Raw genomic sequence first — 26,615 nt, 5'->3', positions numbered from 1 at the left:
TTCTACGTCGATTGATTGCAAAAATTCAGTTTTTTTTCTTGTCAAAAACCCAGGTATATAGTTTAAATCAAAACTTCTTGTTTAGAAACAATTTCTTTCTAGCTGCACATGCAAGCCATGGACAAACTTTGGTCACAGTAACATGCAAGCCATGGACAAACTTTGGTCAAAGTATGAATCTATAACTAACTTACTGTGCAGAAACCATTTTTGTCTTATCTGAGGTACTGTAACTTGACCCAAAATGACCTGTTGACTGTTGATATGTTTTCTTTCTTGCCTGAACTGCAAGCTAACCACAAAATTTGGTCATGGTATGTGGTAAAGAATGCGATCTATTAAACACTGAGTCACTGTAACCTTGTCCTTTGACCCCATAAACTATTGGTTTATTCCTTACCCCAAGTTAAGTCATCCTGAAACCTTATCAAGGTTATGTGGTCATGAGTTACTGTACAAAAATCAAAAATGGTAAGACTGACATGTGAGGCAAATGGATGGACAGATGACAATCAAGGAAAGACTGACATGTGAGGCAAATGGATGGACAGATGACAATCAAGGAAAGACTGACATGTGAGGCAAATGGATGGACAGATGACAATCAAGGAAAGAATGACATGTGGAAAAATATCTGGACAAATCACAATGTCATGGAAAAGTAGACATGTGAGACAAATGGATGGGCAGATGACAATATCATGGAAGAACTGACATGTAAAACAACTGGATGGACAGATGACAATGTCAAGAAAAGACTGACATGCAAGACAAATAGATGGACAGATGACAAAATAATGGAAAGACTAACATGTGAGACAATTGGGTGGACAGATGACAATGTCAGGAAAGACTGACATGTGAGACAACGGAATGGACAGATGACAATGTCATTCCACGAAATATCTCCATAACAGCCAGCCTATAAAAATATAAAATGTGTTGGTGCTGAGCACAGTTCTTTCCTTTTGAACACTTTGTAATAAACATGACCATTATTATGAACTACTTATGTAAATGTTAAAAATGAAATCATTGTTTCTTAGAAAACTTAGTAGTAAAGCAACTAAAAAGTAAGTTAAAAGCCATTATTTATTTTCACTTATTCAAGTTCTTACTTCCTGAATGAAAGCAAATGAATATTTTACTTAAAAACAGTATAGTGTTGAAGTGATAAATTGTGCCTGGTGATGAGCAGTGACTATAAGTCAACCAATAAGTTCACACACCAGTGATACATTGTGCCTGGTGAAAAGCAGTGACAACAAGTCAACCAATATTTATGTTCACACACCAGTGATACATTGTTCCTGGTGATAAGCAGTGACAACAAGTCAACCAATATTTATGTTCACACACCAGTGATACATTGTGCCTGGTGATAAGCAGTGATGATAAGTCAACCAGTATTTATGTTCACACACCAGTGATACATTGTGCCTGGTGATAAGTAGTGACAACAAGTCAACCAATATTTATGTTCACACACCAGTGATACATTGTGCCTGGTGAAAAGCAGTGATGATAAGTCAACCAGTATTTATGTTCACACACCAGTGATACATTGTGCCTGGTGATAAGCAGTGACGATAAGTCAACCAATATTTATGTTCACACAACAGTGATACATTGTGCCTGGTGAAAAGCAGTGACAACAAGTCAACCAATATTTATGTTCACACACCAGTGATACATTGTGCCTGGTGATAAGAAGTGACGATAAGTCAACCAATATTTATGTTCGCTCACCAGTGATACATTGTGCCTGGTGATAAGCAGTGACATTAAGTTGACAAGTGCTTAGGTTCAATCATCTTTTGATACTGTGGTAAAACAGTAACATTACTGATCTCAGTTCTCTTACATGTTGAAAAGAATATAGCATGCTTGATCATTCTATATCACATGACCTTTGGGGGCAAAGTTGGATTGAATGAGTGGCTAAGCCATATTAATATTAATGTTTAACGAAGACAAATTTCTAAAATCTCCTGTAAGAATTACTACCAAATTTGAAATCAGGAGAAAGGTAAAGAACTTGCTCTAGGGACATACATGTCCAAAAAGAGAGTACAAGCCAAACATGACAAATGAGGCCTTGGAGTGGAAAATAGGTGACTTGGAAACAAGAATCTGATTTAAAACACCCCATTCAAAATTTTAAATCAACCCCATTCAATTACTTTCTGTCCAATTCATTTATAAAATATAGCAAACACTTATAACACAGAAAAGTGGGGGGCAGCATACAGATATAAGAGGTTTAAGTTTTTGGAACATGGTGTGGGTGTGGTTGGGGGCATGTCAAAGGCCTGCTAGATTCCATGTGGCTTGGGCTGTGTTGTTGTTGTTGTTGTTGTTGTTGTAGGATTTAATGCCATTTTTAAGCACACGATAGGCTATACATGGCGGCCAATATTAATGGTGGAGGAAGAACCCGGGAAATCCCCGGAAAGACTCACTGACCCATGAGGAGTTACTGGCAAGCTTTCTCACATACCCTCATTGGCTGAATCCGAGACTCGAACCCACGCAGACAGAGGTGAGATGGCAGTGATCCGTAACGGAGAGCGCTTTAGACCACTCGGCCACTCAAGGCCCCCTGGTTTGGGCTGTGGAGGTGTCCACAAATAAATAAAGGCTATGAATATTAAGGGCATGATCTGTCTGAAAAATTTGATTTTTGGACAGTATTTGTTCATTTTTAGCAGGTTTTTTTTTTTTGGGGTGGGTCAGTCCAAAATCTGAAGATGCAATTCTCATTACAAAAATGATTTGCAAGCAACTGCATTTTTGCTTAAACACTGAGACACACATAAAACCTATGATCTCAACACTCAATAATAACCTATAAATAGCAAGATTCTGGATAAAAATACTATTATATGACCCTTTTAGATACTTTCTGACTTACACTAGGACTCAAATTAGGAAGGAAAACAGGAATGTCTCGTGAGGAACATGGGGATAGTGATGACATCAGAAGGGACAACAGCACCATTTCTTTAGAGGTCAAGGCCCACCATCGTTTGGTTGCTATGGCAACCTTGCCATGAACCATTAGGCATCCAAATGGACTGTCTGCAGCCTCAGTAAAGGCATCCAGGTAATTCTAATGAAAGAAAAAAGACATGATATAAGTGCTTAAAAACAGCATCTTGTCATGTTGATATTTAATGCTAAATATATTTATTTGCAATAATAAAAAATAAAAACTTTATGAAACAACAGATATTTTCTCATTCCCAATAATGAAAAGATACGGATGATAAAGAGTATTACATGGAATACTGTCTCACCTCCACCTGTCACTGCTTCACCTTACTTACACCTCACCCCACCCCAACTTGAAACAAATGGCACAAAATTTCAACAAATTCAACATTTGATTGTCATTACCAGTGGCAAAGTGGGACAACTCTTCATGCTAATGCAGGTGAGACACAATAAATTGATGAAAATGCTGACATATGTTAAATACAGGGATGATGAATCCACACATAATTAAAAGGGTTTGCACAACCTGGTTATTATTAACAAGTGGCCTTTATAAAATGGTAATATATGCACTTAACCCTGTCAGACTGCATACATGTCATTTAACTGGCAGAAGGACAAAAATTACTTTATTAAAGGCCATTGAGTGCACTTATCATTTAGAGTTGACATCTACCACTTTTAAAAATTTAAAGATTTATGAAAATAATTTTAAAAATAATTGATATCTTTATGCATTCTATCCATGCATTATACAAATCAGAAAGAATCAGTCTACTGTGGACCAGAACTGTTCCACCAATGTAATAACTGTGCAGTGAAGTGTGGTGAGTAATCAGATTAAGAATTGTTAAACAATGGCTAATATATAGGCACAAGTAAACTGTAAACTTATTACCATATTGTTGTAATTTGGACATTTTAAAGCCAAAGGTATTTTTGAGGTGTTGCAAGGAGCAAAGGGGTCAAAGGTGTTTTAGAGGTGTTGCAAGTAGCAAAGGGGTCAAAGGTGTTTTTGAGGTGTTGCAAGTAGCAAAGGGGTCAAAGTTGGTTCATGATGGCTGAGATTCTTTGATTATAAATCGACTGACCTTTGGCAGAAGGGAGATAAAAAGCAGAGACCAAGCAAAAATAAATTTGGTAGAAATACTTAAATAAATATTTAGATTTCTTATGAGGAATATTTAAGGGCAGCTCTTATCTTTTTGCACCAATTCATGTCAAAATGCAGACACATTAATTTTCTTCCAATGCTAGAAAACACAATCTAAGAAATATTACAAGTTCAGCAGTACTTGGAAATCAGAGAATAAGTATGTACAGGAATAAATTTCATCACCAGGCATCTGCAGATACCATAGAAGCAATGCTTCTTCTGAGACAAAAACACACCCAGTCTGAAGGCCTTGTTTGAGACTGGATCCAAGTTGGATAAAGTGGCAGTTATACAGACTTTGTAAATTTTGTGGCAGAGAACAATTTATCATTCCTTATTGCAGATAATTTGACTAATTAAAACTGGTGCTGTTATGTTTCCCGACTCAGAGGCTACACAGAAATTGTATGCCTGTGTACACAGGCAACACACATTATCACTCATGTCCTAGCCACCGACTGGAACAGAAAAGTTTAAAAAATGTGAAGGAGTCAGAAGTTTAGTTTCATGACAGTGAATACATATTATGTCAATAAAACATATACTGGTTTAGAAATCAATTTTGAAATCTATTGATTTGATGTCCTGGTTCTCACATATGTGTTTAAGACCTACCAATTTTATGTATGTGTAATCTGAGAGAAAACTATCTATAACATAGTTATTTTAAATCAAGATGGGACCTATTGTTTATGAAAATGGCCACAGTTATCCTTAACAAACTTTTTCAAAGACATTTTCATCTTGTACTACAATATAGCTAACACACTTTGGAACTAATTCACATCATTATCATTTCAGACCAAGAAGATACTGTAAAACGTCTTCTGGTAGAAACCCCATGTTGATATGACTCTCTGCTTTGGAGGAGTAACGATACCAAGCTTTTCAAATAAACATCCTAAGAAGTGACCAGCCATCTAGAAGAAGTACTGAGAATAAGATTTTCAAGATGGCCAATGTGGCAGCCATATTGGAAATCAGATTGGTAACATTCCATTTATGACTGAAACAACATCATAATAAATCTTTCCGTGCAAACCCCATGTAATGCTATAACCATTCATGCAGGAGAAGTAATGATAACAAGATTTTCAAGAAAGCCACAGTAGCAGTCAAATTAAATTTTGCATATTTTAGCAGCAGCATTTTATTTGAGGATACTATAAGAAGTCATTTAATGAAAGCTCCATGTTGATACAACCATCTATTCAGGAAGAGTAGCTAACAAGATTTTCAAGATGTTGATTGAGGTGGCCATTTTCAAGATGTCGATTGAGGTGGCCATTTTCAAGATGTCGATTGAGGTGGCCATTTTCAAGATGGCCATTGAGGTGGCCATTTTCAAGATGTCGATTGAGGTGGCCATTTTCAGTATGTCCATTGAGGTGGCCATTTTCAAGATGTCCATTGAGGTGGCCATTTTCAATATGCCCATTGAGGTGGCCATTTTCAAGATGTCGATTGAGGTGGCCATTTTCAAGATGTCCATTGAGGTGGCTATTTTCAAGATGTCTATTGAGGTGGCCATTTTCAAGATGTCCATTGAGGTGTCCATGATGACATCAGATATGCATCATTTTTCAATTAGGACCAGCTAGACATCATAAATAAGTCTTTTCATGAAAACCCCATTTTGTTCTCACCATCCACTCTGGAGAACTAGCTATTATAGCATTTTCAAAATGGCCGTTGTTACAGCCAAACTTTTACATCATATCAGCACCTCTTCATTCAGAATAAAAAAGACATCATAAGAAGTCTTCTGGTGAAAACCTGATATCAATGTGACATTCCCTTTGGAAGTAGTGATTTGGAAGTAGTGATAACAAGATTGTCAAGATGGTTGTTGTGAACCATTTTAATTTATTTTGGACCAACAAGGCATTACAAGAAGTCTTTCAGTTAAAACACAATGGTGATATGACCATCTATTCAGGAGGTTTCGCAAAAAGATTTCTCACATGACTATTGTGGCCATGATATTAGATGTTTTAGCAGCATCAATTTTAGTTAGGATTTATTAATTACTTGTTCAGCTTCTCATTGTGATAAGTAATTAGAAACTGGATACTTGTACCATACTTTCCTATGGAATGACCTAACTTGGCTAGTGATATTCAACTAAACAAAGGTGTACATCAACCTTTTTTTTAAAAGTGATTTTGGATTGCTTTGGTTTTCATCCATCAGTCTGCATAAGATGATGAATATGCTGTAGCCATTTGTGATGACCTGTTTTTTTTCTGCATTTATTCTGATGGCTAAAAAGTCCAGCCCTGGAACAACATGGTCTGTCACAAGTGACACAACTGGTTGGCACACTCATTCCTGCATTGGTGCTTGCTGCATAGCTGGTCCACCTACAGTTTTTTGCAATGCCACACTCCAACCCATAGCCTGTGGCACCAGTTGTCTCTACTGTCTGCCAGTGACTTCCATTCATCAATGCTTATGTTGCAATTCTTCAATACATGATTGCAGATGTCTTTAAAGGAGAGTTCTGGGCATGCTGCTAGTCTATTGGCATTGGCAACATCCCAAACCAAAATCACAAGCTTATTTTTATGGTTGTGGCATGCTTGTTATGTAAGCTTGCGGCAAGCTTATTAGATTTGAAACCGTGGCAAGCTTACCAATTGCAAGCTTTCCTATTACTAGGCTTATAGGATTGGCTACTGCACATATATTGGTTCTGTGGGCAATGAAATTTACCAAATTAATGAGCTAAATTGTGATGGTTCAACCTTGAAAATTGCGCCAAATTTTTTAACATGAGGCTACAATGGTTGTTTTGTGTTCTTGCAACTCAAATATGTTGTGTGTATATTCAGAGTTTGCAAACCAGTCTGCTAACCATAAACAGGGGGAAGTAACTGCCCTTAATGACTCGACACAGAATTAAGTCTCTGTCATGGAAAACCACATTTCATCTTGCATGCTTTTATTTGATTTCTTTTTAAACAAGCAAAATTCACAAAGTTCAATACTTTTTAGAATGTTGGCAGAATGGGATGCGTATCTCTCTCTCTCAAAGAAAAACAAAAATTTTATATATTTTAAAAGTTTTATTTGGTAAGTAAATAACTGACAAATATTTTTTTTCTCCTGGCAGAAGATTGTCATTGAAACAATTATATGACAATTCTTTCAAAAACGTACTGCCAGAAGTTAATATTACAAGATTTACTGAAACTATATTTGATGGTGCAAACATTGTCAGTAAATAGCATTTACAAGTACTTGACATCAAAAATATTGCTGTATTAAACTAGCCTGTAAATAACTTTGCAATCGGCAATTACTATCTATTTTACAGGATTTTACTAAATGGAATTCTTTATCCAGTCTTCCATTCCCTGACAAAATGACTGCATAGCTAATTGAGTGTACAATCACTTAAAGAATTTCCTTTATTCAAAAACTCAATTGTTTCTCTAACATGTATAATATTTGTAAAAATTTGAAAATGAGAAAAAAGACATTTGTAGAAAAAGTAACATTTCATATTTTGCCTTGGTCAAGAAATAATTCTGTTTATTTTGAAATATATTAATAATGTTCATGGTTAATTTAAATGTAGAGAAATGTTGGAATAATATATTTTATTTACATATCAGCTAAGTACAAATGATTTAAGTTCTTAGCATTTTCCATCACTGAAAATGTATATAATTCAACTCAAGTGCATTATCAGATGTTATAAATAAAAACTAGATTACCGGTAACATCTTTTAATCTCATAGTGTAGTTTCTTATACTGAGTATGATCTAGTCACAACATATATATTCTTATACTGAGTATGATCTCTAGTCACAACATATATATTCTTATGCTGAGTATGATCTAGTCACAACATATATGTTCTTATACTGAGTATGATCTCTAGTCACAACATATATATTCTTATACTAAGTATGATCTCTAGTCACAACATATATATTCTTATACTGAGTATGATCTCTAGTCACAACATATATATTCTTATACTGAGTATGATCTAGTCACAACATATATATTCTTATACTGAGTATGATCTAGTCACAACATATATGTTCTTATACTGAGTATGATCTAGTCACAACATATATATTCTTATGTTCTTATACTGAGTATGATCTAGTCACAACATATATATTCTTATGCTGAGTATGATCTCTAGTCACAACATACATATTCTTATACTGAGTATGATCTAGTCACAACATATATATTCTTATACTGAGTATGATCTAGTCACAACATATATATTCTTATACTGAGTATGATCTCTAGTCACAACATATATATTCTTATACTAAGTATGATCTCTAGTCACAACATATATATTCTTATACTGAGTATGATCTCTAGTCACAACATATATATTCTTATACTGAGTATGATCTAGTCACAACATATATATTCTTATATTGAGTATGATCTCTAGTCACAACATATATATTCTTATGCTGAGTATGATCTAGTCACAGCATATATATTCTTATACTGAGTATGATCTCTAGTCACAACAAATATATTCTTATCCTGAGCATGATCTCTAGTCACAACATATATATTCTTCAACATTTCAGGAAGTACTGATCTCATGCAGAACTGCCAACTTTCAACTTTCGCAACTGATTATTGCAAGCTTGCACAAGCTTACATCAAGTATTTTAGATTTTGCAAGCTTGCAGACTTGGAAAAATTCCTTTTGCAAGCTTGAACTTCAGATTTTGCAAGCTTGTAAGCTGGCAGACTTGGAAGAATTCCTTTTGCAAGATTACACAAGCTTGAACTTTAAATTTTGCAAGCTTGCAAACTTCAAAAAATTCCTCTTGCAAGCTTGTGCAAGCACCCTTACTAGCTTGTGCAACCCCAACTAGCTTGTTGTAAGCATGCATTTTGGTTTGGGATCATTATAAAGCATGTTCTTTGGGTTGCATCCATCTTGCACCCCATGCATGTGTTTGAGGCAGAGCAGCCATTTTTGTTTAAAGAGTGCCATGATGCTTGGTAGTTTTGCATGGGCAAGGACATCACTCAGTGTTGGTGACCTTGTCCTTCCAATTGGTACCAAGGCTGTAATGCATGTAACAAAGGTGGAAGCTGTTGAGTTTCCTCTCTTAAAGACTGTAGGTAGTTCATATTTCATTGCCATACTGCAGAATATTGTGGATACAGGCCTGATGGATCAGAATTTTGGTCTTGTTGATAAATTTGTTGTTTTCCCAGGCATGTTTTGTGAGTCTGTCAAAGTTGGTGGCCTAGTTGGGTCTTCCTCTTCTCATCATGTGACAGGTCAATCAAGATCCTAGATAGCAGAACTTGTCGCCAACTAAATCCAGGTGAATGCTATTGAGGTTATTTGCTGGCTGTTGTGCAATGCCTTGTCCCATACTACCATTTTCTTGATGCTGATGGTGAGGGAGATCATGGAGTGTACATGAGGGAGACTATCTACAAGGTTCTGGAGCTGTCTTTCTGTGTGGGCAACCAGTGCTGCATCATCTGTGAACAGAAGTTCTCTGATCAGGATCTGCCATATTTTTGGTCTTGGGTTTCAACCTGGTGAGATTACCCGGTATACAATTTTCTGATGCCCTCCATTTCTACATTGCAGGCATAGCTCAAAACCAAACAAAACCTTTGAGCACTTGTGTGGGAAAGCAGGTAATTTCCATAAAACAGTACATAAAGTGGAACATCCTTATTCATTTTTAATTAATGTCTTTGTGATCATGACTTAGCACGAGTGATGATGACATAAAATTGATCAGTCTCCCAGCTTATTTTATTTTGTAGTGTTTTAAAACAGGTACATCATTTTCCTCATTCAACTTTGAATTTCAGTTATTTTATTTTTTCATTTGCTTATGTAGTCAGATAATTTATTCCCAATTGAACAACATAACTTACTTCGGCCATATGTGCTGACCCATCATTGCACCACAAAATAAACCTTTTACTGCAAGAAACAAAAACACACCACTGTCTGGAAGATTGGCCAGCATTAGACATAAAACACTGCAAGTAAATACATTACTATTCACACTTTGAACTACATATGGCTCATAGCAAAGATAAATTTGCCAGGAAACACAAAACTGCTGATCATTCAGTTTTCCTCAGAATTTTTATTCAAAAGAACGGGTTTAATTTCCGATCTAGTCTCTGTATAGATTGTAACAAATGAAGAAATGTATCATATTATAAATGCTTATAAGTCAAATCCAACTGCAAACTGCACAGACCTAGATCTGCCATTGCATAATGAACCAGTAGACCTTGGTATAAGCATTTGTTAGCACTAATCATGCAACATAAACCCTGATCTGCCAGAAAATTGTGCAATGGCTGATCGAGCGTCATTGTTACTTGCAGATGGACTTAACAAGCAAGCACATATGGTATGTCTCTGAATGAAGCATCCTTCCCTATAAATTTACAAACATAAGATCAAGACTGTAAAAATGCCAAGAAATTTGATGAAAATGATTTTCTACATCAAATAAGATCCTTTGATCAAGCATATTCAGGTGGTTATTGCTGCATTGGATTTATGGTACCAACTTAATTTTCAACTTAATTTTCAAGTGCAGCACTCCCTCATTATCAAACCATCCATGGTAACCATACAGCATATGCCTTATAGCCAAACAACTTCTAATTAAAGGTTACTGCATTTGTATGGGAAAATATGAACGAGTTTATTGAATGCAAATACTGCATGACCTTGGGAGTGCAATATATCCATCTGACAACATGAGTTCATATTTTCCCATACAAAAGCAGTAACCTTTTTATTATATGCTCATTTTTTTATTCCACCTTATGCTTAATTATTTTAACAAAATACACCACAAGAAACAAAGTAACTGAATGTATGCCATATTGCAAAATAAATACACAAGTGCAGATTCATCATTACACAACAACAACATTATTACTGCGCACATAACTCCACCCAGATAAATTTGAATTTAGTCGCATGCTCGACATAACTTTCAAAAGAAAATGGCGTGTCTAGTTAAAATTGAAATTCTGAGTCATATTGTGAATGAATGAGCATTGCAACAACTTTTCCATTTATTTTGGTACTTTTTTCAATTCGACGAAATTTTGTGATTATGGACTGGATTTATGTAACAATTCCACAAGAAATACATCAGATTGAAAAGCGAGGGAGAAGCATGTTGACATCTGCAAATGTGTTTCTGTTTCTGTCATTGAATGTTTGAAATCATAATGTGAGAAAAATATGAAGTCTTTCAACTGCAATTATCAAAAAGATGCTATGGAAAATAATGCTTATTTCATTTTGACTGCAGTAAGGAGGATGTAATTGCACTTATATTCGAAATTACAGTACCATTTCAAAATATGTAATCAAGATTGGGAACCTATGACATGGCTCATGTAATTTGGATTTGCAGAAATAAGAAAGTACATTTTGAGGAAATTCAGGATGTAAAACTGTAAGTATATTTTTTTGCCATTCTTATCACCAGCTAAAGAAGATGGTATATGACTTGTCACTTATATTTTATTTGTAAGGACCCTTTTTTGCATCTGTTGTATAGCTAGCCTAAATTTGAAACATTGTATCAACAAAGTTAATGCGGAATGTGCCAAAGCAGCTGGTACGTGGCAGTTCACTAAACATCTGCTTTACTTCATTCAGAAACAAATTTAAACAACCACAACATAAAGCGCCTACTACACGAGTGTACATGATTTGTTTACAAATCAAAAGTGCTGGCATCTGCATCCATTGTTTGTTTACAATAGAAAGTAGTTCAGTATTGGGTAATATTGCACGATTCTGACAATGTAAAGTTAATGGAGAAAAAAATGAGCATATAATAATGAAATATATATATAAAATATTTTGCTATTCCATAATAAAATGGGATCCATGATCATATCTGCCTTACACAGTACACTTTGTTATAATGAAATGCCTTATAGTGAGGGAATACTGAATGACATATGTGACCCCATATCAGTTACAAGAGAAAAACACTCTATTCATCCAAAATGGATGACTTCATAAACACAAGCAGCATGATATATTAGGCACAAACCTGATAAATGAAAGGACTTGGAAGAACACAGAATGGCCAAATAAAACTAAAGATCTAAAAGATGAAGCAAATGAAAATAATTTTAGGCAACCAACAGAAACAACGAAGTAGCAAGTAAATGATGGTAATAATTAAGATTATTGCTTCTAAAAATAAATATATTCATATCAAATTATTGTGGGATGCCTTGATCCTTGTGGCCAGTGACTAGGTCCCAATTTCTGGTATCTGGTCATTAGACCCCAATTCCTGGTAGCTGGTCACTAGGCCCCAAAGCCTGGTGTCTAGTCACTAAGCCCCAATGCCTGGTGTCCAGTCACTAGGCCCCAATGCCTGGTGTCCAGTCACTAGGTCCCAATGCCTGGTGTCTGGTCACTAGGCCCCAATGCCTGGTGTCTGGTCACTAAGCACCAATGCCTGGTGTCTGGTCACTAAGCCCCAATGCCTGGTGTCTGGTCACTAGGTCCCAATTCCTGGTAGCTGGTCACTAGGCCCCAAAGCCTGGTGTCTAGTCACTAAGCCCCAATGCCTGGTGTCTGGTCACTAGGCCCCAATGCCTGGTGTCCAGTCACTAGGTCCCAATGCCTGGTGTCTGGTCACTAGGCCCCAATGCCTGGTGTCTGGTCACTAAGCCCCAATGCCTGGTGTCTGGTCACTAGGCCCCAATGCCTGGTGTCTGGTCACTAAGCCCCAATGCCTGGTGTCTGGTCACTAAGCCCCAATGCCTGGTGTCTGGTCACTAGGTCCCAATGCCTGGTGTCTGGTCACTAAGCACCAATGCCTGGTGTCTGGTCACTAAGTCCCAATGCCTGGTGTCTGGTCACTAGGTCCCAATTCCTGGTAGCTGGTCACTAGGCCCCAAAGCCTGGTGTCTAGTCACTAAGCCCCAATGCCTGGTGTCTGGTCACTAGGCCCCAATGCCTGGTGTCCAGTCACTAGGTCCCAATGCCTGGTGTCTGGTCACTAGGCCCCAATGCCTGGCATCTGGTCACTAAGCACCAATGCCTGGTGTCTAGTCACTAAGCACCAATGCCTGGTGTCTAGTCACTAAGCCCCAATGCCTGGTGTCTGGTCACTAAGCCCCAATACCTGGTGTCTGGTCACTAGGTCCCAATTCCTGGTAGCTGGTCACTAGGCCCCAAAGCCTGGTGTCTAGTCACTAAGCCCCAATGCCTGGTGTCTGGTCACTAGGTCCCAATTCCTGGTAGCTGGTCACAAGGCCCCAATGCCTGGTGTCTTGTCACTAGGCCCCAATGCCTGGTGTCTGGTCACTAAGCACCAATGCCTGGTGTCTGGTCACTAGGTCCCAATTCCTGGTAGCTGGTCACTAGACCCCAAAGCCTGGTGTCTAGTCACTAAGCCCCAATGCCTGGTGTCTGGTCACTAAGCCCCAGTGCCTGGTGTCCAGTCACTAGGTCCCAATTCCTGGTGTCTGGTCACTAGGCCCCAATGCCTGGTGTCTGGTCACTAAGCACCAATGCCTGGTGTCTGGTCACTAAGCACCAATGCCTGGTGTCTCGTCACTAAGCCCCAATGCCTGGTGTCTGGTCACTAAGCCCCAATGCCTGGTGTCTGGTCACTAGGTCCCAATGCCTGGTGTCTGGTCACTAAGCACCAATGCCTGGTGTCTGGTCACTAAGCACCAATGCCTTGTGTCTGGTCACTAAGCCCCAATGCCTGGTGTCTGGTCACTAGGTCCCAATTCCTGGTAGCTGGTCACTAGGCCCCAAAGCCTGGTGTCTAGTCACTAAGCCCCAATGCCTGGTGTCTGGTCACTAGGCCCGAATGCCTGGTGTCCAGTCACTAGGTCCCAATGCCTGGTGTCTGGTCACTAAGCACCAATGCCTGGTGTCTGGTCACTAAGCACCAATGCCTTGTGTCTGGTCACTAAGCCCCAATGCCTGGTGTCTGGTCACTAGGTCCCAATTCCTGGTAGCTGGTCACTAGGCCCCAAAGCCTGGTGTCTAGTCACTAAGCCCCAATGCCTGGTGTCTGGTCACTAGGCCCGAATGCCTGGTGTCCAGTCACTAGGTCCCAATGCCTGGTGTCTGGTCACTAGGCCCCAATGCATGGCATCTGGTCACTAAGCACCAATGCCTGGCATCTGGTCACTAAGCACCAATGCCTGGTGTCTAGTCACTAAGCCCCAATGCCTGGTGTCTGGTCACTAAGTCCCAATGCCTGGTGTCTGGTCACTAGGTCCAAATTCCTGGTAGCTGGTCACAAGGCCCCAATGCCTGGTGTCTTGTCACTAAGCCCCAATGCCTGGTGTCTGGTCCCTAAGCACCAGTGCCTGGTGTCTGGTCACTAGGTCCCAATTCCTGGTAGCTGGTCACTAGGCCCCAATGCCTGGTGTCTAGTCACTAAGCCCCAATGCCTGGTGTCTGGTCACTAAGCCCCAATGCCTGGTGTCTGGTCACTAGGTCCCAATTCCTGGTAGCTGGTCACTGGGCCCCAAAGCCTGGTGTCTAGTCACTAAGCCCCAATGCCTGGTGTCTGGTCACTAAGCACCAATGCCTGGTGTCTAGTCACTAAGCCCCAATGCCTGGTGTCCAGTCACTAAGCACCAATGCCTGGCATCTCATCACTAGGCCCCAATGCCTGGTGTCTAGTCACTATGCCCCAATGCCTGGTGTCTAGTCACTAGGCCCCAATGCCTGGTGTCTGGTCACTAAGCACCAATGCCTGGTGTCTGGTCACTAGGCCCCAATGCCTGGTGTCTAGTCACTAAGCCCCAATGCCTGGTGTCTGGTCACTAGGCCCCAATGCCTGGTGTCTGGTCACTAGGCCCCAATGCCTGGTGTCCAGTCACTAGGTCCCAATGCCTGGTGTCTGGTCACTAGGCCCCAATGCCTGAAATCTGGTTACTAGGCCCCAAAGCCTGGTGTCTTGTCACTAGGTGTAAAGCCTGGTATCTCATCACTAGGCAAAGACACGTCAGTAGACTCAGCTCTTTGGGAAAAAACACCTTATAGACTTGAGCTCTCTCCTTACCAGGAGCTACAACCCAATTGCTGACAATGAGCCCTGGGGACTGAAAATATGCTGCTCCCCTCTTATTGGGGAAATGACTCGCTTTCAGCCCATACTGAGCTATGGACAAGAACAGTGTGCAGGTCCTCCTCATGGTGAAAGGGGTGCATCACTCACTTTCTACCCATCTGAAAGGATGTGACTTGCACTCTGCCCTCATGGAAATGTAAATGACGCTGCTCCTCCCTAATGGGAGGGCATGACTCACTCTCCACCCATTTATAACATCCTTTTGGAAAGGAGCTGCACTAACCCTATGAGTCACCATAGAAACTTGTGAAATCCTTCTCTGAGACCTGAGGAATTTGGAGAATGAGAACACTGTAAACTCTGAAGAAGATGAAGATACCTTTCTCTTTGCTTTATATGTGTGTCTACTCTTGGTGATGATCCCAGATCTTTTGTAACCATAGGCTACAGAAGGGACAACCATCTGTCCTCTCACAGCATCTGCATGATAAGCATGTGAGGTGTGTGTCTCAAGGCAGTTTCCTGTGACCACACATACACCTTGCTTAGACATTGTTGCTCAAAAGCTGAAAAGAAGGTTTTTATACACAAAACTTCTATGTAACAAACAGTAAACACAACGTAATGTGTGGACTAAGCCTAAGCTATTACAATACTTTCAGGATGCATTAATTGCTGAAAAGGAAGCAATGCTAATTCAGAATAGGAAAAATGCAATATAAATGAGTCAACCAGGCTTAAAGAAAGCTAGGGACTACTAAAGTAGCAAAAAACCAGTATGTTACAGTTGCTAATAATTAATGGAAAAAATCAAGGAAGGCTATCAAAAAAAAGCTGAAATAGAATCTGTGTTTGATAACCAACCAAGAGATATGAAGGCACAAAAATGTGGTGTGCATCCTGCTCACCATGTATAAAATTAGAACAATTCATGAAAAGGTCAGGTGAATAAAATGATTTGAAAGGAACAATAAAATAGATAATGGTGAGCCAAGCACTTCAGTTATGTAAGGATAGGGAAATTTAAACAAAATACCTACTCTTAGCTAGAAAAAGCACAAACAATTTCCAAAACTATAATGTCCTGTGAAGAGATAAAATGTGTATGGAACCAACTGCTGAAAAATCTCAAGAGAGCTTAATTAAACAGCAATAAAACTTGAGCAGTGTATAATTTTAACATTTAAGAAGAATAAACACACAAAATAAATAGTAAATTTGCTCACTGATCCATGAAGTAGAAGTTAAATCTTCTTGACATACATCACATTAAAATTTATACCATGTCACCCTAGAAAACAATGAAAATGACAGTATGCATGGACAGTGTGTCCTATGGGCGATTCAGCATTTGGAATCTTCTGGTTTGTCAAAAGGCTAGGGTATCCTCCCAAAGTAGCAGCTATTCAAAAGCAAGAGTTATGGTGCTTCTACTATTCAATAGTCGGAGGTATGGTAATTCTAATATACAATAGCAAGAGGTATGGTACTACAAATATTCAATAGCAAGCGGTATGGTACTACTAATATTGAATAGCGAGAGGTATGGTACTACTAATATTCAATAGCAAGAGGTATGGTACTACTAATATTCAATAGCAAAAGGTATGGTACTACTAATATTCAATAGCAAGATGTATGGTGCTACTAATATTTAATAGCAAGAGGTATGGTGCTACTAATATTCAACAGCAAGAGGTATGGTGCTACTAATATTCAATAGCAAGAGGTACGGTACTACTAATATTCAATAGCAAGAGGTATGGTGCTACTAATATTCAACAGCAAGAGGTATGGTGCTACTAATATTCAATAGCAAGAGGTACGGTACTACTAATATTCAATAGCAAGAGGTGTGGTACTACTAATATTCAATAGAAAGAGGTATGTTACTACTAATATTCAATAGCAAAAGGTATGGTGCTACTAATATTCAATAGCAAGAGGTATGGTGCTACTAATATTCGATAGCAAGAGGTGTGATACTACTAATATTCAATAACAAGAGGTATGGTACTACTAATATTCAACAGCAAGAGGTATGGTACTACTAATATTCAACAGCAAGAGGTATGGTACTACTAATATTCAATAGCAAGAGGTATGGTGCTACTAATATTCAACAGCAAGAGGTGTGGTGCTACTAATATTCAATAGCAAGAGGTATGGTACTACTAATAATAAAGTATGCATTTTAGTCAAGCTTGCTGAGAGCTTTATAAATGAACATAATGTATTCTTTCAGCTATAACAATCAAGTATTAAAAATTCTGCAGCTCGGACCAAGGATGTTGAAACTTTCTGTTTCTATCACTTAACCCATAAACCTGAATACCAGTCAGGTCTCTTTCCTGACAGACTGGAATGTGTCATGGTGACAAGAATTGATAACAAGTGTCCCTTGAAGGGACTTGTGTTCTACTGGCTGAAAATAATTTCTAGAAATCAGCGATTCTTCTGTCATTTTATTCTTTTTAATTGCTGAGTTTTAATTGTTTTGAAACTATCCCTGACATTCTTGAGAAACTCCAACATAATGAGGCAGGCACAGAGAGACCAGTCACTTGGAATACAATGGACGGATGGTGGTTTGTACATCTCAATTTTGCCGATGAGAATGCAATATATGGGACAGATGAAGACAACCTTCCAGATGCAACCACAACCATCTCAAGCATGGCAGTCAAACTGGGACTAAACATCAGGGGAAATACAAAGACCTAATATAACTTGCAATAGGAAAGAACTAGAATGTGTAGGCACATTCACCTACTTTGGCAATTACCTGGACAATAAATGAAACACAAAGGTTGGTGTAAAAATCAGAATTGGGAAAGGCATTAGCACATTCAGAAGACTTACACAAAATCTGCTAAAGACCAAAACAATCGATACCACAATGACTGGTCAACTCTACCATTGCTTTTACTGTTCTTTATTCATGTGAAAACTGGAAAACTTCAGCAATATTAAGACACAAATGGAATACTTTCCAACAAAGATGCTTAAGGCACATTCTGACAATGACATACAAAGATCATGTGACAAACACACTGGTCCTAAAGAGATGCTGTTAGAAACCCCAATCAGACAAAATCCAACAAAAAGATAACTAACTTGATTGGGCACATCCTCAAGATGCCAGACACAAGAGCAGCAAGGGTAGCCATAGACTCGACTCAAACCTTTGGAAAAAAAGAGAAGAGGAAGGCTGAAGCAGACTTGGGAGAAGGACAATGGTGGAAGACCAAAATCAGTTGGGACTCACTATCAAAGCTGCAAATCAAAAGTGAAAAACAAGAAGAAATGGAGAATTTTCAATACCCAGTGTTCGGGCAGAAACAGGAAGACCTAATTAATGAAGAGGTGTTCATAACGGTTTTAGAATTTAAATCCATAATCTTGGGGTTGGGTTTGGGGGTTGGGGTATAGTTGTACATAAGAGGTCTTTCACTGGAAACTGAAATGTCACCTTCTGCTCAGAAGTTGAGATCAGATTTTCAAGATGGTTGCCCTCGTGGGCATATTGAATGTCAGATTGGCAGTATTTTCATTTAGAACCAACTAGACAGACCATGCAAGGTCTTACATTAGACTTAAAAGTTGGAGGGTGAGTTGCCAAAGTAAGCAGGGGGTTTGAGGGACCTTCCCCAAAATGGAAACAGGTTTTTTTCAAAAGTAGCTAGGTGCAAAGTAAAAGTAGTCAGGAACATCACCCAGCTGATAAGGAAAGCTCTGTCATGGAATGAATGTTTGTGTCAGATTTCATGGCAATCCTCCTAGTAGTTTAAGAGAGTAGAAATAACAAACTTGTGTTAATGGGCAGACAAGAGACCATCCCATAAGATCTTCTGGTCCATAGCCAGTAGAGGTAAGAAAGGAATTTTGAAATCAAAACATGAAGTCATAAAAGTTTACTTGTTTAAACAATTCTCAGGCAGAACAAAAAGCATAGATTTCTGGCAAACCATCAGACTTGTCCTGATAAACAAAGGCACTTTATCATGTAACTCAGTTATCCTACAACAAAATGATGAGATTACTTCTGATTTAGCTTGCGTGATTTCAATGACTTCTTCATTATTGTTACTAAAGACATAAGCAATAAGACCTACCCTATGAATACACACCCCAGCATACTGGCTATCAAAGAGAACTTTCATGTGTCAAAAATATTTGATTTCACTCATGTCATAGGGGATTTTACAGCTAAAGCAGACCACTAATTACTTGGACAATATCTTATACTCGTACCCTTCTACTTTCAGAAAGGGTTTCAGCTGTCAAAGTACCTTAATTTGACTACTAGAAGATCTGTGCTTAGCCCTTGACCAAACTAAGTATGCTGCAGCTGTTCTGATGATTTATCAAAAACATTTGACTGTTTACCACACAAAATCCTTGTCCAGAAACTGTCAGCATACAGAATTTCACATTCAGCAGTAAACATTATGGCAGATGACCCCTCAAACAGAAGACAAGGCAATTTGTCAAAACAGGAAACTGAACTGTTTTCTGGGCACATATCTATAAAGGGTTATCCTCTGGGTTAGATTAGTATCATGTTATTAAGGGAATAAATATATATTGCAAAAACAAGCTGTTTTAATATCTGTATGGCCTTTATTTAGGAGGATCTGCCATTCCAAGATATTTCATATTCTGAGAGATCTCATTGGTGTCATTTTCATTAGTGCCAAATACATGGTGAGAAGTATTTAAGTGAAAACTCCATGGCATTATGACCATCCCTTTAAGAGGAGTAGTAATAAAAAAGATTTGAAAGATTGCCATTGCTGTTTTTAGTCAGGACCAACTAGAAATCACAGTTTCCAAGTGCAAAACCTCATGAACATACAAACATCTGATCTGAAGAAGTAGCTTATACCAATAAGACTTTCACTATTGCTACCATGGCATCAATACTGAAGATCTAACAGGCATCATTTGTATTCTGAACCAATTAAATATCATTAAAAGTCTTTAAGTGAAAAACCATGTAGCTATGGCTATTTATTCTGGAGAGGATTTAAAAGATGGCCACCATAACCATTTTCATTTAGGACAAACCTGACATCAGTTTAGTAAAAACCCAATGTCAATATGATCATCCACTCAGCAGGTGTATCGGTAAGAAGATTTTCAAGATGGCAACCAAGTCAGCCATTTTTTAATGTCTCAGGGGCACCAATGTCACCATCTTCATCAGGACTAGTAAGACATAAGAAGCCTTTTGGTAAAACCCCATGTCAATAAGACCACTCATGGAGTGTGTGTATATGATTTAGATTTTTAACATAGCTTTAACAGTTTTTCAGTCATCAATATGATGAATGCAGTGTGACAATTTGTAGTGATGTCTAACACTGGGGCATCATCCCAAAGACATGTAGCATGATGACCCACCCAGTCACATTTTCCTGACATCATGCCAACCAGTCCTAACACTAAGCTCTTAATGCTAGGCACCTAGCAAGGCAGCTGGCTGTTAGTACCATTTTTATAAGTCTTTGGTATGACTCGGCCAGGGTTTGAACCCATGACCTCCTGCATCTGAGGTGGCCACTCTAACCACTAGACCACCAGAGTGGTACCATTCATGAAGGTGAATCACCAAAAACAAGATTTTTAAGATGTTCCATGGCTATGTAGCAACATTTTTGTTTTGGAATCAACTAGATAACATAAGAAATCTTTGAGTGAAAACCACATTTAAATTAGGGGCCCCGAGTGGCCGAGTGGTCTAAAGCGCTCTCCGTCACGGATCACTGCCATCTCACCTCTGTCTGCATGGGTTCAAGTCTCGGATTCGGCCAATGTGGATATGTGAGAAAGCTTGCCAGTAGCTTCTTGAGGGTCGGTGGTTCTTTCTGGGGATTTCCCAGGTTCTTCCTCCACCATTAATACTGGCCACCATGTATAGCCTATCGTGTGCTGAAAAATGGCGTTAAACCCTACAACAACTACAACTACATTTAAATTAGACAATCCATTAAAGAGGTGTAGCAATAAGAAGATTTTAAAGATGGCTGACATGGTGGCCATATTGGATGTCAGATCAGTCCCATATTATTTAGGGCAAACTAGACATCATACTCATTCATTTAGGAGGAGTAGCCAATACAAGGTCTGAAAGATGATCTCCATGGACGTCACATAGACATTAATTTAATTCTGTATCACCTGATATCATAAGAAGTCTTTTAGTGAAAACATCACAGTGATATTACAATCAGTTCGGAAGTGGCAATAAAAAGCTTTTCAAGATGGCCACTATCATCATGGTGGTGATATTGTACGTTAGATAGGCATCTTTTTCATTCTGTTTCCAACAGACATCATTAGAAGTCTTCTGGTGAAAACTCCATATCGATATCACCATCCATTCAGGAGGAGTAGCTATAACAAGATTTTCAAGATGGACATCAACTAGTCCTGAACAAATTGTCAAGTTTTATGGCAATGCTCCAAAAAGTTAAGGAGAAGAAGCAATATAAAATTGTGTTGACTGATGAGCTATGGACAGACGGATTATGAACAAGAGGCCAATAAAGCATAGGCTCTACTGAACTATGACCAGTAGAGTTAAAAATGGCAGTAAACCGGCCCATGGGAATTACAGACCTATATTGATTTTTCCCATCCTATCAAAACTTTTGGTAAAACAAGTTTACGATTATTTCAATTTATATTCATTGTTTCATACAGAGCAATCAAGCTTTTGTGAATCCCATTCATGTGTCATAGCCTTAACAAACTCCTGGCTTAAGGAAATGGATAATGGAAATTTGACTGGTGTAATATTTATTGATTTCAAAAAGGCCTTTGATCTAGTAAATTGTAAAATCCTGTTGTCAAAACTGAAGAACTACAAGTCTGATGATTCAGTCATATTTAGAAAACAGATCTCAGACAGTTTGTATAGGAAAAATATATTTGAAATCAACAACAATAGGATTGTCTGCTACATTACCTAAGGTGCATCTGGTTTAATATATAACGTTACGTAATTACTGTCAGACATAGAGTAAACCCCTGATGTACATATATTATGCATTCCTGAGAAAACTCACGTATGCCAAATTTGAACGACTCTAGGGTATTTACCATAGGAAATAATAGGGGTCGTGTTACTGGACCTCACATTTATGGCACAAAAGAAATTTAAATAAAACCTTATGTTTAAAAAAAAATTGCAAACATATTTATTCAATTATATTACTGTATATACTTGTGTATAAGCCCATTCGCATATAAGCCAACCCCCAAACTGAACAGGTATAAACACTAAAAAGTGCATGACCCGCATATAAGCCGACTTACAACTCTGAGGCATTTTGTATTTAAAAAAATTACATGTATGCTTATCTCGAGATTGGTACGCATGATTAATAAAAAGAAATGGTATAAGCTTGTTTGAAAAGTAATTTATTTAATTTTCTGTTTTCTTATAGTTTCGGAAATAATGCTTCAAAAATTATGCTAATACCGTAAAAGCTGAGTTGTAGTTTGCTTTGATGTAAGCAACTTACACAATACCTGTCAACTTTCACGCAGGGAGGGAAAAAAAAAAACTCCCGATTTTTGGGTCGCTCCACGCCTACCTCCCGATTTCTTAATATCTTCCTTTTTTTTAAGAGAAATTATGATTACTACATTATGTCTTCAATTTTCATTTCTTCTAAACAAGAAAAGTCCTACATGTTCTGTTGTATCACTTGTGAATTATTGTTGTGACGAAATACTTATTTTAGTATAAGGCATTTCCTTCTTCACTAAATAGAATGCTAAGTTTAAACATTATTCACGTAAATTAATGATTATTTTTACTTCTACAATAATACAAAGATAAAAAAATAAATCAGAACAAAAAGATAAACCACAACAATAAAATTGCCCACAATTAATTTCAATCCCAAGAATGATCACTACGAATGCTGTAACCCAATATGCTATAGCTCCACTCCCACAAAAGAAACTTACATGAGTGAACACGTGGCATTTTTATACCGTATATACCAATGTTAAACTGGTATAGTTACCAGTCAAAATTCCCTCTTATCACAAGCCAGTTTCAGGTTTCTAATGATTAAATGGCCTGTACTGCTGTCGCAAAACGAAAGACAAATTTGCCTACTATCAAAAAAGGAGATGTTTGTTCAACTAAAACACAAAACTAAAATTGATTGATTTGATCTTAGTTGATCTATATGAGAATTTTAGTATTTATTATTACCACTGTTTGCGAACATGTAAATTATGATGGTTATGTGCCTTGCATGTGCATACCGTTTTAAAAATATTACTTCAATTTGTAAAATCACTTACATCATTGAAAATGAGTAACTCGTAAGTGCATGATTCAATGTAAATGAAACAGCTATTAAGGACTAGCTGAAATGTTATCTGGAAGAATGCAGTTTGGTTGAAACAATGAATAAAGCAAAATCTGCATCTAATATGTTTGGGAATAAGTAAGGATTTGAGTGATGGATGTAACTGTGTAAGTAACGTACATTATAGTTCAGCATGGTCTCCCTGGTAAACTCAACCGGCCCATGAATTATGAAGTCTGTATTTACCTTTGATTAACTTCGTGTTGGAGAAATCAGAAAATATGCACATGCAAAATAATAAAAAAATCAATCATAGTATTTTATAACAGTTTAATAATTGTCGGGTCACCAAAAGTTACTTTTTTTTACATGCCTATATCTTAGGACACAGAAAAAATTATTGTTTCATGTCCCAAGATTTACAGCCATTACAGTAGTCAACAAAAAGACCTAAAAACTGTCAAGTTTAGACATTGGCCTGCGCACAAGCTGCCCCCCCCCCCCTTTCCAGGCCTTTATTTTTTCCTAAATTATTTGGCTTATCTGTGAGTATATACGGTATAAGAAATGGACATAAAAATACAAAATGGACTTCAAACAGTCTTCAGTCCATACATCAATGGAGATATGAATCTTCATTCTGACTGAAAACACCAATAAATGGCAATTCTGCTCTGTATTTGCATATATACACAAATTTCTTGGTTTGTATTTTTCTACAGTAAGTAATAATTCACATCAACACACGGCTTGGATAAGACTAATATTCATAAATTGGGAATTTATTGTATTTTGAATTTCTTTATGTTGGTTCCATAGTGAATTGAATGATGCTGACATAAATTACTTCATGTCATGGCTTATTACATTGATATTGACATAAATTACATCATGTCATCATGACATGATGTAATTTATGTCAATGATGGCTTATTACATTGATATTGACGTAAATTACATCATGTCATGGCTTATTACATTGATACTAACATAAATTACTTCATGTCATGACTTATTACATTGATATATATATATATATATATATATATATATATATATATATATATATATATATATATATATATATATATATATATATATATATATACACACATACACAGATCTTTCCTATGTGATGTGAATTACATGTAACACATCAATTAGTTTTTTTTGCATAATCTTTTATTACACTTTGCACAGTAGAGGGCGTCCGGGGAGATTAGTTATTAACTGAGTTGCCCTCTATAAAGATAATTATTAGATTATTAATATTATTAAAACAATGCCAGAGAAACTGAGCTAAACAAACAAATTAGCATAATTACTGGAGTGTGAAATGCTGGTCACTGTGACCTACTTTTGGCCCATCATAAGAAGCACCCTCCAAGATGAAGAGACCCATCAAGTTTCATGATTACTGTGTCTGAGAAACTGAGCACAGTACAAGAACTTTACTGCTAAATAATTGGAACATAAAATGTAGGTAACTGCAATCTACTATGACCCATTATGAGTATAGTACACCAATATGAATACAACCATATTGTTTAATGACTATAGATAAAGCAGTGTCAGATAAACTGAGCTAATGCAAAAATGTAATTTGATCAAGTGAACATGAGAAGTATGTCACTCTAACCTACTTTGGCTGAGCTTGGGTACTACCCTCCAAAATAAATACACTCATTAAGTTTATGACTGTACATGCAACAGTGTAAGAACAAATTAGCAAAATGCAAAAACATAACATGGGCACTGCAACCTCAATTGTAATCTGATCCCTATGTCTTGCTATGCTTCACAGGCTATTGTTCACGTCCAGAGAACACCCTAAACATATAAAGTTAAGTCCCTATCTTGAAGCATGTATAACTAGCTGAATAACAATAAAAACTATCCCAATTAATGCAAACTTGACATGGTATTTAATTATGTGTATTTATATATGTATTGGGTTTAACAGAATTCCACCACAGTACTGGCTATATTGTGTTGAATAAGATGCAGCTTTCCATATTAATATAAACATACAGTAAATATGAGACAAAATAATTAAAAGTAAAGACATTAAACTTCTGTACAAGGAATATAAAATGAAAGACAAAGGTAAAAAATACAAAATCTTTATAATAATGGGTCAAAAACTGCATTTTTGTTTAAAGTCTATGTATATATAGCATTCAATAGGTTGAAATGTTTTCCCAGCCCCTCCAGCCCCAATTACCCCAATGTTTCAAGTTCCTTTATTGAATGATATAAGAGAAATGCACACATACACACATACATGCCTATGATCGTATAATCCCTGCCCTTTCTTGAGAAAGCTGTGATTTGAAGAACTATAAGTCGTAAATTAAGGCAGGCCTGATTTCCATAACAATTGGTCTCCTGGGCATTTATTGGAGCTGAACATTAGAAACTGAATCATGCTGCATTTCTTTTGCCTAACACTCCATATAATGGCCCTTGTATTGACTAAATTACAAATCTGTGTATATTAGCATTCAAAAGCTACCTACCATATATACTTGCTTATAAGATGAGTCCAAATGCAAACTGCACAGACCCAAAACTGTCATCACATAATGTTAGAAGTAATCAGTAGAATAAACAGCATAGACCCTGATCTGAAGGTGCATTATGCTATGGCAGATCAAGATCTTGGTTGCTTGTAGTTTGACTTGACTTATAAGTGAATATATACAGTATATATCATCCAAGGGATGCATACATTTTGGTATTAAAGATGTATATTGATTTATTTAATATTCAACACAGCTAACCTTGAGTACATATCCAATACAATTATTAAACATTTCTATGATCATTATGCCTAATGACAACATCCAACAAAATGCCAAGCTTATAAATTTGCCCATATGGGACCATTCATTTATCCACATGATGAATAAATTCAACAAGGAAATGCAGTACAATTTTAAAATGGTTAAATGGATTGACTTTTTGCAACATAAATTTGCTTTGCATTTGTAAAAACTAAACAATTATTTCTAATTTAAAACCCCTCTGTGTATCATAATTTAACTGATGCA

At 37.4% G+C, this 26,615-nt stretch overlaps 1 protein-coding gene across 1 annotated transcript in view; it reads right to left on the bottom strand.

Annotated features, from left to right (window-relative positions):
- LOC149787640 (protein fuzzy homolog) overlaps positions 1-26,615 on the bottom strand; it is a 210,418-nt gene that overhangs the window by 54,109 nt on the left and 129,694 nt on the right. The window contains exon 5 of the mRNA XM_089973821.1: positions 2,915-3,112. Within this exon, the coding sequence (XP_089829947.1) occupies positions 2,915-3,112 (198 nt within the window). The remainder of the gene's footprint in view (positions 1-2,914; positions 3,113-26,615) is intronic.

The sequence above is a fragment of the Sinohyriopsis cumingii genome, chromosome 11 (genome assembly GCF_028554795.1).
Source record: "Sinohyriopsis cumingii isolate HCF-2022 chromosome 11, ASM2855479v2, whole genome shotgun sequence".
Lineage (NCBI taxonomy): Eukaryota > Metazoa > Mollusca > Bivalvia > Unionida > Unionidae > Sinohyriopsis > Sinohyriopsis cumingii.
Note: the sequence above shows the minus strand (reverse complement) of the source record. Positions and strands in the feature narration are given on the sequence as shown.